General features: G+C 40.8%; 1 protein-coding gene across 2 annotated transcripts; it reads left to right on the top strand.

Moving 5' to 3' along the window:
• The first annotated feature begins 5,287 nt into the window (after window positions 1–5,287).
• Window positions 5,288–10,467, top strand: LOC121719467 (polymeric immunoglobulin receptor-like). 2 transcript variants are annotated; one of them, XM_042105132.1, is made up of 7 exons: window positions 5,288–5,569; window positions 6,820–7,131; window positions 7,431–7,727; window positions 8,271–8,561; window positions 8,658–8,831; window positions 9,518–9,570; window positions 9,784–10,466. In XM_042105132.1, the coding sequence occupies exons 1-7, from the start codon at window positions 5,530–5,532 to the stop codon at window positions 10,129–10,131; spliced, it is 1,515 nt and encodes a 504-aa protein (XP_041961066.1). In that variant the 5' UTR covers window positions 5,288–5,529; the 3' UTR covers window positions 10,132–10,466. The 2 variants fall into 2 exon arrangements, with proteins under 2 accessions (XP_041961066.1, XP_041961067.1); XM_042105133.1 differs by lacking the exon at window positions 7,431–7,727 and having other exon boundaries at window positions 9,784–10,467.
• The last annotated feature ends 3,332 nt before the right edge of the window (window positions 10,468–13,799 follow it).

Raw genomic sequence — 13,799 nt, 5'->3', positions numbered from 1 at the left:
AGGTCAGACGCTAATATAAAAAATGCCCTATAGCTCCATCATAGAGGTCAGACGCTAATATTAAAAATGCCCTATAGCTCCGTCATAGAGGTCAGGCGCTAATATTAAAAATGCCCTATAGCTCTGTCATAGAGGTCAGACGCTAATATTAAAAATGCCCTATAGCTCTGTCATAGAGGTCAAACGCTAATATTAAAAATGCTCTAGGTCTGTGTCAGAGATCAGACGCTAATATTTAGTGAAGAGTAGAGTGCTATGATTATGTAACAGTGGTCTGCATGTCTGATGGTTCTTATGTCTGCAGATTGCTCAACATACACATACACAGGAAATGCACAGGTGAGTGAATGTGAATGTTTTTGTTTTGTTGTTGTTGTTGTTGTTGTTAACCACACTCTGTGCCAGAGCCATAGAAAGAGAGAGTTCGGACACTATTTTGTGTACAGTCACACAATCTAATAGTTCCTAAAAACCTGTGTTTGAATTACTGGATGGCAGAAAGGTGGGATGTATTTCTAGATCTCTACTCTGGGCCTCTGGATGGCTCTGGCCATGTTAGTCAGCCCTGCTAGTTCTGTGTAACAATGTAATTTGGAATATTCAAATTAGTCCCCGTAATCAATTATTAAATGAACACCTTTTCTGCATCATCTTCTGTTACTTTGGTTTGTATTTTCACAGCAACAAGACGGTGATTACACGGTGAACAGTTGTGGTCGTGCCCAAACCTTTGCCAGGCCTCAGGCCAACTTACCGACCTGCCCTACGAGGAGCAACAAACCACCTCTCGACCCCCAGTATCAGAACAGCGATGCCACGTCAGACAACACAATCTACCAGGTAGTGATGGCAAAACCCCAACAGAGCGATCCACCCAATGAAAGTCACAATGACACCACAATACCCGCGGCCACAGTCTACCAGACTCTGATTGCAAGCAAGAATGATTCAATTTACGATACTCTCCACCCCGACACCAACCAAGGGACATCGGTGTACCAGGAGCTAAACCTCAACACAAACCAAGGCAATTGTCCCCTATTCATCTCTTAATCACTGTGCGTCCTAATTATATACAATATATTGAGATATTCATATCAAACGGATGGCCTAAGGTCATGTACATATTAAGATTATTTGTGGATGGTTTTTCTGACAAAATTTAAAAGCCAATTAGAGACCAGAGCCATGTGACAGACGGAAAGACAAACCACATAACAACTTGAAACATCAGGAGCTCATCGACCAAGCGCTCCATCCTCACCATGCAGCAGCCTCAGGCAGTACTCCTTAAAGGACCCATATGTAAGATTGTGGCCAAAACTGGTACTGCAATCACTTTCAAATTACTGTAGAGTGGTGTATCCCCTCCCCCTCCAAGGTTGCCAACCCGGATGCCAAAACACTACTGACTATGTGATTAGTAGATAGGTAGAGGGTGGCGCATCAGGCGCAACACAACATGACATGACAAAACACAACATCAACATCAGTTGAGGGCTGCAACTTCACTTTTTAAATGTCAATATCCTGGCTGGACTACTGTTGTCAGTGTCAGTGATATAATTATTTGAAATGAACATGATTTCTTAATGTCTTGTGACATATCAGGGCCATTTTATGATTAAATTAAATACATTTTTTTACATATGGTTCCTTTAAGAAATTGTGTTGTGACAAGCAGATCCTCTAATGATTGGAATTCTGTGACCTTCAAATAGATTCAATAGACAACAAAATGTGAAACTCTCCACTCCAAAGAACATACACCACAACTCATGTATTATTTCCCTCATCTACCTGATGGTGGCGCCCTTTCTCTATGTTACATTTCTGCTGCTTTACAGTAAAGGCAAGTTGTATCTAAAGAACAAAGACCAGGGGAGGTTTCAAAAAATGTGTTTTAGCAATGTGAAGAACTGTATATAAAAAAGACAGGCATTTCAGTATTATATATGAGAAGTACATTGCAGTCGCTATGTAGTCTAAATGCCTCACTGATAGCTTCTATCCATTGTAGATTTGAGTAGTTGTGTTTAATGTATGACATCTGTGCATTATTTGTGTTTACATTTTGCCACTTTTGGTTACCATTATGCAAGTGCATTATGCAAAATGTGTTTTATTGCATGATCATTTGTTCAAAGTTTTGCTAAATGAGAGATCTGCAAATTGTTTTTTACATGTGAAAAAAGGTTTAAGGTTTTTCCAAAAGGGTTTTTGATTCAAGAAATGAAGCCAACTGAGAATTTGGTTCAGATACTGGAGTTTAGTGTTTTAGCAATTGTGAAAAACTATATTGTCTACAGACCTATTGTAGTTATTCTTTGAAATATATGTAAATATTCAAAATTGGCCCAAAAATATATTTTTGACACTTAAAAATATATTTCAATATTTTTTTTTCTCTATGGGTAGTACTATAACTGTCCCAAGTTTCATGCTTTCTGCAAAAACTAAACAATTATGGTGCTAAGCCGCTGTACTTAAAGGGGGGTCATTATAGCTATTGTTAAAAACTGTATGATCTACTGGTCTAGTGTGGATGGGGGGGCTGTCTTAATAAAACTGCATGATCTACGGGCCTAGTTTGGATGGGGGGGGGGGGGGGGGGGGGGGGGCTGTCTTAATAAAAATGTACAGGCCTTGTGTGGATGGGGGAGACACTCTCTCCCACTTGCTTCCTGTCATTCTCCGCTGTCCTATCGAATTAAAGGCATAAAAAAGCCCCAAAAAATATTAAAAAAATAATATATAAAACTGCTGCTGCTCCTGCTGTCCTTGGATATTTGTATTTATTTATTTTTTGCCACAGGACAGAGTAAACATTTTCCAGTCTAGTGCAGAGTTAGCCTTCCTGCACACAAATACTTTTCAGTCCAGTCCTTTGCTTGTGCTTTCCGTCTCTTTGTCAACAGATTTATATAAGACTAGTACATGTGCGTAATGCCATTGTATGATCCACTGAGTTCCATTAGAAGGCCATGACATACCTCTGAAGGCCAGGACACATCGCTGAAGTCCTTCTGAGAGCTCATCCAGGGTGTTTATCAGGGGCTGGTCATTTCCCATCGACAAGGGAAGATGGATTCAGCACTGCTGTCACTATCAGACAATATCTTTTTTGGTCAATGCTGGGCTTCTATTTACACAGTGTTCGGTGACTTCCTGTTGCTCACACAATTGGATTATTCTATCAGTCATTTACCTTTGATAATACACTATATTTCATCAAAAGATATATATACACAAAGGGTTGTTTTTGAAATGTCTTTATAACTCTTCACTTATTGTGTAATGTGTTTTGCTGTGATAAGATTTTAGAAAAAGTAATGCTTGTTAGTGATTGTAAAAAAAAAGAAAACTTAAACACTACATTAGTCATACAAATTAAACAGCTTAGTGTCGTTGGTATGACCTCTGTGATAAGGGACAAACTTCCACCCTGTCTCCAGCTTGTAATAAATTAGACAACTTCAAAAACACTTTGACAGCCTATCTCTCTCTCTCTCCTTCACCCTCTCTCTCGTTCACTCTGTCTGTCCTACACCCTCTCTCTTTCTCCTTCACCACTCTGTCTCTCTCCCCTACAGTACACCCTCTCTCTTTCACCCTCTCTCTCCTTCACTCTCTCTTTCTTCCTCACTGTCTCTCACTCTCTCTGTCAAGTTGTGCCTAGTGTTCTGTGCAAAATCCTCAACTTGAAAAATAGAAGGACATCTACGGAGATTAAGAATGCTGGATTCCACTCAATGACTTGAGAAATAAACTGTGGCTTTGTTTACTCTTTTTGTTTCTTTTATTTTCTTTGAATTCAGAGGCAGGCATATGCAGTTACTTCACATTCAGCAGTTATGAACAGTCATTTTTCACCAGGTGAAAAAACCGTCAGTCTCTCCAGCTTTTAAACGTCCCAGATTGCACAGAACTTCGTGAACATACGCAGGTAACTCTTCAGCGTTTTCTTTGCATTCGTCAGCGTCTGCTCTATTGTTTGCTGTCGCGTCTCCACTACTCACTCCCGCTTAGTATTTAATTGACCACCTGTGCCTTGGAGGTGTGTCGCTCACGTTGCATTGCAGACTGAACCCAATGGGAGGAGATTTGATTGATAGCTTCAGCCGAATCCTCTCCGCTAACCTGACTGAAAGTGAAATCACCACTGTTTTCTCTTTTCCCCATGCAGCTTTCTTTCCATTATTCCCAAACTACTTCCTAATTAGAGTTTGACTTCTCTCTCTCCTCCACCCTCGCTCTTTCACTCTATCTCCTTCACCCTCTCTCTTTCACTCTCTCTCCTTCACCCTCTCTCTTTCTTCTTCACCACTCTCTCTCCTTCACCCTCTCTCTTTCGATCTCTCTCTCCTTCACCCTCTCTCTCTGTCCTTCACCCTCTCTCTTTCTCCTTCACCACTCTCTCTCATACACCCTCTCTCTTTCACTCTATCTCCTACACCCTCTCTCTTTCACTCTATCTCCTTCACCCTCTCACTTTCGATCTCTCTCTGTCCTTCACCCTCCCTCTTACTTCCTCTCTCGCTCTCCTTCACCCTCTCTCTTTCTCCTTCACCACTCTCTCCTACACCCTCTCTCTTTCTCTCTCTCTCTCTCTCTCTCCTTCAACCTCTCTCTCTCTGTGTCCTTCACCCTCTGTCTGTCTCTCCTTCCCCTCCCTCTCTCTCCTGCACCACTCTCTCTTTCTCCCCCCACTCTCTCCAGCTTGTGGTTTCAGCTAATATCAGTGTGTCCAAAAAGAGGACATGAAAGTATTTGCTGCTGCAGAGAGGAAGCTGGCAGTCCCCTGCTGGCCTCCACTCTGTCCAGAGTGTCACAGTCTTAGTGACAAATCATGTTGACCTTTAGCCACTTGTGGTTACCATTATTAAGTGCATCACAATCTAAAATGTGTTTTATTGCATGATAATGTGTTTAGAGTTTTGCAAAAAGAGTCTTTGCGATCTAAAAAAGTATTTTGTATGTCAAAAAGTGCTTTATATGTCAAAACTGTTTAAGGTTTTGCCAAAAGGGTGATTGATTCTGGGAATGTGTGAAAAACTCTAATCTGGCCAGAGTATCACAAAGTACAAAACCTATTTCAGTGATGAAATGTATCATGAAGTCAAGTTATGAATATCTAAACACTGGGCAATTTGAGGCCTTTATTTAAAAAAAAAAAAAAAAAAAGTTGCGGTCAGATGTACACGATTACATCTTTTCGACGTGTGTACTGTGGGAGGAGGGGGAAAAAGGAAGAGGGGCCGGTCGAACTTAAGCCACAGACCGTCAACAGTGAACTTATGCGGCCTCAGCCAACACCACTTTTTATACATGGACAGCCACAGACCGTCAACAGTGAACTTATGCGGCCTCAGCCAACACCACTTTTTATACACGGACAGCCACAGACCGTCAACAGTGAACTTATGCAACCTTAGCCAACACCTTTTTTTACATATTCTTTTTTTTTTAAGATCAGACTAAAGTTATGCAAACTTCCTTGAACAGACCATATCTGAAAAGAAAGTCAAGATGGTTCTGCTATTATTGTCAATCTTCCTCCTGATCTCAGGTAAAATATTTTAATTTTTTTATCTGTACAAAATGTGCAAATTTAATGGAATTGTTTAAACACCACAGGGCCAAAGTCACATATTATTAGATAGATAGATAGATAGATAGATAGATAGATAGATAGATAGATAGATAGATACTTTATTGATCCCCAAGGGGAAATTCAAGAATTGTATGATATGCAACATGTACACATTGAATACATGTGGAATTCATCTAGTAAAATGTTACATTTCTTTCTGAATATGGATGTAGGCTACCTATTGATATGTAAATAGGTTGGTTCCAAAACACTAGTTAGTTAGTTAGTTCATTAGTTGTCCCCTTAGGGAAATTCTTTTTCACATTTTCCGTACAGCTTTTCATCCTGCATGGTCACAGGCACAGAAAGACACATATGAACACAGACATAGGAATGACATACAGACATACACCTTACATACATCACAGACAATTGACACAGACTTTTACATAAAATATTGGGGGTTTCATGGGAAAAACATACATTATTGCACTGCATATATTTTTTATCTGTGGGGCTTTGTGTTGTTGAGTATTTGGATTAGGCTTCTGCTGAAGCGGGCTTTATTGCACCTTATGCTACTAAACCTCCTGCCAGAGGGTAGGGGTGAGAAGTAGCGATTGAGTGGGTGGGTAATGTCCAGGGATATTGAATGAGCAATATGTGCGATGGCCTTGGTGTTTAGTTCTTGTAGGTTTGGGGTATGCAGACCTAATATTTTGGTGGCAGTATTGGTTAGTTGGGTGAGTTTGTTACGGTTTTTTACAGTAAGGATGTTGAAGAAACAGGTGGAACAGTATAAAAGGATGGGTTGGACAATGCTGGTATACAGTAGTAGGAGTAGATGAGGGGCAACATGAAGTCCTTTTAGTTTGCGCACTGCCAACAGTCTTTGGTTTCCACTGCCGACAGTCTTTGGTTCCCATATCTCCATTTCTTTAAAAATACATTAACAAATCATGTTATTTAATTGTGTATTTTTTAGGTAATATCAATACTATTGTAGTTTTGCTATTTTGATTTAGTAAAAATAAATAAAATAACATAACCCAACTACAGTTGCACTAAAATGACCTGGAAAACAATATGTAAAAAAAATATTCATGAAAATTTGTTGAAATAGAGATAGCGTTTTGGAACCAAACTCTTCATGTAGTCAACATTAGCAAATGTGCCGAGTAATTAAAAAAAAAAAAAAATCAACTATTTCTGTCACTATATGGCAGCTTGGTGTGAAGCAGTATTAAGGGCCGGCATCCTGGGAGGAGTAAAGAACATCTACTGTCCGTACCAGCCACAGTTCAGCATGGTGCCCAAGCACCTCTGCCATAAGCGAACTGACACCAACTCTTACATCATCGCTTCCACTGACAGAGTAGCCAATCCTCAGGGCAGATTTTTCATATATGATGACCAACAACGCAGAGTTGTCACGGTTACCATCACTCAGGTGTCTGACAGTGACACCAGGGAGTACTGGTGTGGAGTTTTCGACTCGACTGGGATATTTGTCTTCTTTGAAAAAGTGGACTTTTGGGGTGAGCATGAAAAAACTCAATTAATTTAAAATAATGAAAATATACCGTAGATACTGTTAAGTTATGTTCTTACTTGTGAAAGGTCATGCAAGAAATTAAATGTTATATTAAGTTGTCAAATACTTCCATTGTTATTTTCCAAACTAAAATGATCTCTCTATCTCTCAGTTCAATTCAATTCAGTGTGCTTTATTGCCATGTGCATTAATATTGGCAAACAGCATTTAGAAATATACAACTCTGTTTCTGTCTGTGTCTCTCTCTCACACACACACACACACACACACACACACACACAGCCATGCCACTGACTGGACACACGGGAGGTGAGGCGGTGATCCGATTCTTGTACGGCCCGGGATATGAGCAAAAGACAAAGTACCTCTCCAGACCAGGCACAAAAACCTCCCTCCTCATTCACACACAACGCGGCCATACTAGAGCTGACAACGACAAGTTCTCCCTCTACGACAACACCATGGCGAGGACACTCACCGCGACCATCAGAGGGCTGCAAGCAGAGGATTCTGGGAAATATGTATTTGGAATGGAGAATGCTGGATGCTATGTTGAATGGCCACTGGCAGTTAAAGGCTGTATGTTATGATATTTTATTGTAATTGCAATGCCACGCTTGCATCCATGTCATTTGTGTAACCTATCAGAGAGCTCTAATTGAAATGGTGGGCGAAGTGCAAAGTGTATAGCAACAAGCAAAGTGTATGTGCAGGGCATTATGCTGACTCATCCATTTTTGGGCTATACTGTAGCTATTCAGTGTGGCATTTGGGGGCATTATGCTGTCTCATCCATTTTTATGGTAAATGTCTTAGCCCATTGTGTTATCTTAGTAAATTGATTTACACCATTTCATAGAACTGATCCTTCTGATTACAACGGTATGTATATCCCACTGATGGTATGTATTACACTCAATAAATACGTTTTTTTTGTGAGGAGGTCATCCAGCACCAAACATAAAATGTTCGGCACGGACACGAAAGGGTTAATTTAGCTTCAGTTAAACTCAAGCATTTGCACTGTGTCAATCATTCAAATTAGGGTTCATAGTCTTATCTTGCTGCATTCAAAGCAGAGTCAGTATTGACTGTGTAGCGTTCTCCTTCTGTCATTGGCAGTGACTGTGGTGAGCTACTATGAGGGGCGTTCCGTGGATATATCCTGCAAGTATCCGAGAACGAGTAAGAAGAGGAGTAAACACTTCTGCCGAGGAAAAGATCCAGTAGAGTGTTTGGAGCAAGGGCTGTCGGGAGATGGCAGACTCACTTTAAAGGACCTTGTTGCTGACCAAGTCTTCATAGTAACCATCTCTGACCTCACAGCAGAGGATGCTGGGATATACTGGTGTGTGGAGTTTACTGACAGAGGACCTGAGTTTACGTCAGCCATTCAGTTAACTGTCAAAAAATGTGAGTGCATTTCCTATCAGCACAGCTATAAATAGTCCTATTGAATGCAGCCAATTACATGTCATCTCTCTCTCTCTCTCTCTATCCATCTCTCAGTTTCCCCCCAAACAGATTCAGGTACAGATTCCCCACAAACAGATTCCCCACAAACACCCAGCGGCTCAGACACCAACTCGGCCATCTGGGTGCTGGTCCCTGTCGTGGTGCTGCTGCTGTTGGGCATAGGCCTCCTGGTGGTGGTCAAATACAAGAAGAAGAAATCAGAACAACGTGAGTTAATCTGGTGTTTTCTGGCTCCCATGATGCTTTTTAACAGTGCTCTGTTGATCAAGGTCACGGAGTACTGTCGGTCAGAAGAAAAAAAACACCTTGCTGGTGTATTTTGTTCCGTCTTTCATTCAAATACATGGAAGTTCCTTTCAACAAAAGTGTCTAATAAAAAAAAAATTAAATGACGTCATCCAGCATTTACTCACCTATTCACTATACTTCACCTATTTACCTAATGGTTCAGGATTAGGGAGACATTGTGCCATGCCAAGAGCATGACAACTTAAGTTAAATATGGTGCTCTCGATCTGTTTCAACATTGAAAACAAGTTGTTGTGATGTAGTAATGGTAGCACAGTTGTTAGCAGCGCTTTAAGACCGTTTCACATTTTTACCCAATATGTTTGAGTAAGGTCATTCAAATAGACAGGGTGGTATCCATAGTAACCATAGCATATTTTGCTGTTTATCAGTGTTGTTACCGTTTTGCTTTATTCTATAAATAAGAGTCTATCCACACTTTGGATTATTTTTCCTACCAGATGTTCTTGTGGAATGCTGAATTCAAGTGAAAACTATAACAAAGTTATTATTAAGCTAATGTTGATTCAATGATGAGGTTCGTAATTGGTCAAATGTTTACGATCAGACTCCACGAGTAACCTGTGCTCTGACTGTCTTCACAGCTCCTAACTTGCCAGGCAATCAAATGTCCACAGATACAGCAAGGACTAGGAATGTGAGTGGAAATACAAAAATTGTAAAGTGGCATTGTTTTTCAAAACGAACAAAAATACAACTAAATACAAAAACATATCTTTTTTTATATGCTAAGCCTTTATAAGCTGCATATCCCCATATTTAAATGATAGGTGTACATTGTTCATCTGCATTTGCTAACATACAGTATGTGGCTGCTGCAACTGAAAGGAATTATGTATTTTTCTTTCAGGAGACTGTTGATTATGAGAACGATGTTGTACACGCCTGTCGTAAGACTCGGGCAAACCCCCCAACACCTCCAAATTCTGATCCCGAGTACCAGAACTCTGACACATCAGCCGTTCCGCTCTACCTGGCAGTGATTCCAACATCCACCGAGAGCGCTCCCACCAATCAAACTCTGGACAACAAAACAGGCCGCCAATCTGTAGCTACTTCTCAGACACTGAATGTGAATCCTTGCCAGAAAGTATTTGTTTGCCACACTCCTCATCTCAGCACCAGTCTAAATATACCAACATACCAGCAACTGAATCCAAACACGAACCAAGGGGATTCAGGTTATATGTCGCTTTGAATCCTATAAATTGCTCTGAACAGGCCTACTAACTAGCATTAGAACAGCATCTATCCAAGATATGCAACGTTTTTACATTTACTTATCTGTCTGTTGAATCCTGTGTTGTATATCAAGTGTGTGACAAACCTGAGGTATGAAATGAGATGTGAAATCATAGTAAATGGCACACCTTCGATAATAAAAGCCCTTTGACTTTCTTTGGCTAGGTGAATGAAGCCATTCATTTTTTATTGTACATTAGTTTGTGTTTGATTGTTTACCACACGTTAAGAATCAACATTTTGTCCACCACTTGACATTTTATATACAGTATATTAAGTAAGTATTTTCCAAATTTTAATGTTTCGTCCATTCATATTTTTTTTACAAAAGTGTGTAATAGTTTTTGATACATGCATTTGTTTTGTATTTGCTGTATTCATCTATTTGCTGAGTATTGGTTTTCTAAAGAATAAAATTGGATGTTTTTATAACGGTCTTGATGTGATTGTCTCATGTCTCATGTTCTTGAAACATATTGTTGCATGATGATCATATTACTATAAACGAATAGCCTGACACCCACTTTGTGTCACGTATCATTACTAATAAATTATTTTTTTCATGCAGTGTTTAATTATGGGTGACAATGCAAAGGCTGGGATTTTAAGAATGAAAGAGCTGTTTTGTCTTTTCAAACCTGGACACAAGAATGTCAAAGAGAGGCTGTTAGCAGGCATGCCTCCTGCATTATGCATGATTGAGGCCCCGGTTCCTGATTTATATATATGCAAGATCTTTATATAACACATTTGCAGATGAGCATTGATATTGAACTGCATTTTGGGGGAAGCCGCAGCCTACTGGTTAGTGCTTCAGACTCGTAACCAGAGGGTTTCCGGTTCGAACCCTGACCAGTAGGAACGGCTGAAGTGCCCTTGAGCAAGGCACCTAACCCCTCACTGCTCCCCGAGTGCTGCTGTAGCAGGCAGCTCACTGCGTCGGGATTAGTGTGTGCTTCACCTCACTGTGTGCTGAGTGTGTTTCACTAATTCACGGATTGGGATAAATGCAGAGACCAAATTTCCCTCACGGGATCAAAAGAGTATATATACTTATACTTTTGGACCTATTTGAGTCATTGTGATTTCACTACCATTTCACACTCTATCTCAACTATACAAATTGATTGTTTTAATGCTATATATTTCTGTTTTGCCCTCCACAATAAAAATATCTTGACCACTAAGAGGAAGTGAAAGTATGTCTGAACACAAGATAGGAAGCTGACCACCCCCACTGTCTCAATCCAGACAAATTTAACACACATCCCCGAACTTGCATTTTTTTGTCCTGCTGTCAGCAAATTCTGTTTTGCGTGAAAGCATGAAAACACGTTGCTGGATTGAGACTGCAATTATTTGGGTCCTAGCAACTGAACCCCAACATGAATCTTCAGGATATACATGGCTTAATCACTGAATATCACCTTAACACAGCAGATGCCTGATCAGCAGGAAGTTAATGATCGCTCATGAAATCAACATCAACACATATAACCCAAGGGGTGTGCTTATATATTTTAATATCATAAAAAACAACATTAATGAAATATAATTAAATGAAAAAAAAATACAAATAACTAAATTTGGTAACAATTTATAACAACACATATTACATATTACAAAATGTGTGTTTGTCATTTAACATCAATTGCACACCTCCACATGGACAGATTGCTATCAATGCATGAGTCATAACATTTGAAGACAGAGAGGAAGTTCATGATGTAGGGGAAAGGGGAGGGAAGAAGAATGAAGAGAAGAAAAAATGAGATGAGATGAGGAGAGGAGGAGAGGAGAGGAGGAGAGGAGAGGAGGAGAGGAGATGAGGGGAGAGGAGAGGAGAGGAGAGGAGAAGAGAGGAGGAGAGGAGAGGAGAGGAGGAGAGGAGAGGAGAGGAGGGGAGAGGAGAGGAGAGGAGAAGAGAGGAGGAGAGGAGAGGAGAGGAGAGGAGGAGAGGAGAGGAGGAGAGGAGAAGAGAGGAGAGGAGAGGAGGAGAGAGGAGGAGAGGAGAGGAGAGGAGGAGAGGAGAGGAGAAGAGAGGAGGAGAGGAGAGGAGAGGAGGAGAGGAGAGGATAAGAGAGGAGGAGAGGAGAGGAGATGAGGGGAGAGGAGAGGAGAGGAGAAGAGAGGAGGAGAGGAGAAGAGAGGAGGAGAGGAGAGGAGAGGAGGAGAGGACAAGAGAGGAGAGGAGAGGAGGAGAGAGGAGGAGAGGAGAGGAGAAGAGAGGAGGAGAGGAGAGGAGAGGAGAGGAGGAGAGGAGAAGAGAGGAGGAGAGAGGAGAAGAGAGGAGGAGAGAGGAGGAGTGAACATTTGTGCAACCCCCCGTCCCCCTCTCTCTTTCTTTCCGCCTCATAGCTTGTGGTTTTAACTAACCTGGGTGTGGGGCGGAGGCGGGGAGGGTGGGGGGGGGGGGGGGTCGGGGGGCATCCACCTCAGTGTCACCAGAAGGAGTGGAAGTGGAAAGGAAGTGAAAGTGAATCTGAAGACAGAGAGGAAGTTCATGATCCCTGCAATTTAAGAGTTTGGTTCCAAAAGGCTATCTCCGTTTTTAAAAACATTGAAAAGTCATGCTATTTATTGTGTATTTCAGATCAATCAAATTGCACTCGTGCTGTTTTAATTGAGTAAAGATAAATCAAACTAGATGTACCGCAGAGCGGTACAAAATATGACCGCCGCCTAGTCCAGCACATGTTTCCCACAAAAATAAGTCACGCTGAAAGACATATATGATTCTAACTGTCTCACTGTATTGCATTATGCACACTCAATTCTCACTGGTATCTGCTAGACAACAAGTACCAAAACATGATTAGTTCATAGATTTCACATGTAAAATTCATTTTAGACAACCCCACCCCCATCTTGCCTGTTCATAATTCTGAGAAATTCTTGAATTGTGTGCATGTGTGCGTGTACATGCTTATGTTTATGTGTGTGTGGGTGGGTGTGTGTGCGTGCATGTGCTTGTGTGTTTGTCTGTTTATGTGCCTGTGTGTGTGCATGTGCATGCATGCGTATATATGTCTACTGTGTGAGTATGTGTCATATGTAGGATTAGTGTGAATGTATGTGTGTGCGTGTGCACATGCATTATGCACATTTGTGCATATGGAATGGGTTTACATGACCCCTGGAGGCAAACATACGCAAAAAATTGGTCATCCTAGGCCCTACGGTTCTCAAGATATTCACAGAAAACTGTGACTGCCCTACCCTCCTTTCGGGGGGTCCAGTCCAGCGGGGGGGCTACAGATCAAAAACGAAAAGCGATGGTTCCATGCTATCCATGTGGGGTTACATGCCCACCAAGTTTCGTGTACTCGGTCTTTCAGTGTCCCGGGAATCCTTGACGGAAATTTGGACATGCAAAAAAAAAAAAAAAAAAAAATCTGCCTAAGCTGCGCGGCGGCGGTCATAATAACTATACAGTTCTACTGAAATGACTTTGAAAACAAAATGTAAAAAAAATATGTATGACAATTCATTAAAATGATGGATATATTTTTTTGGAACCAAACACACAAATTACCTACAAATAAATCACAAATTAACTAATTCAACAATTTACATATGAATTGACCTTTCCAGCCTGTTAATATTAGCTAATTATTGTAAGGC

This window comes from Alosa sapidissima, chromosome 9 (assembly GCF_018492685.1).
Source record: "Alosa sapidissima isolate fAloSap1 chromosome 9, fAloSap1.pri, whole genome shotgun sequence".
Classification (NCBI taxonomy): Eukaryota; Metazoa; Chordata; class Actinopteri; order Clupeiformes; family Clupeidae; genus Alosa; species Alosa sapidissima.
The sequence above is the reverse complement of the archived record's forward strand: the minus strand, read 5'-3'. Positions and strand labels throughout refer to the sequence as shown.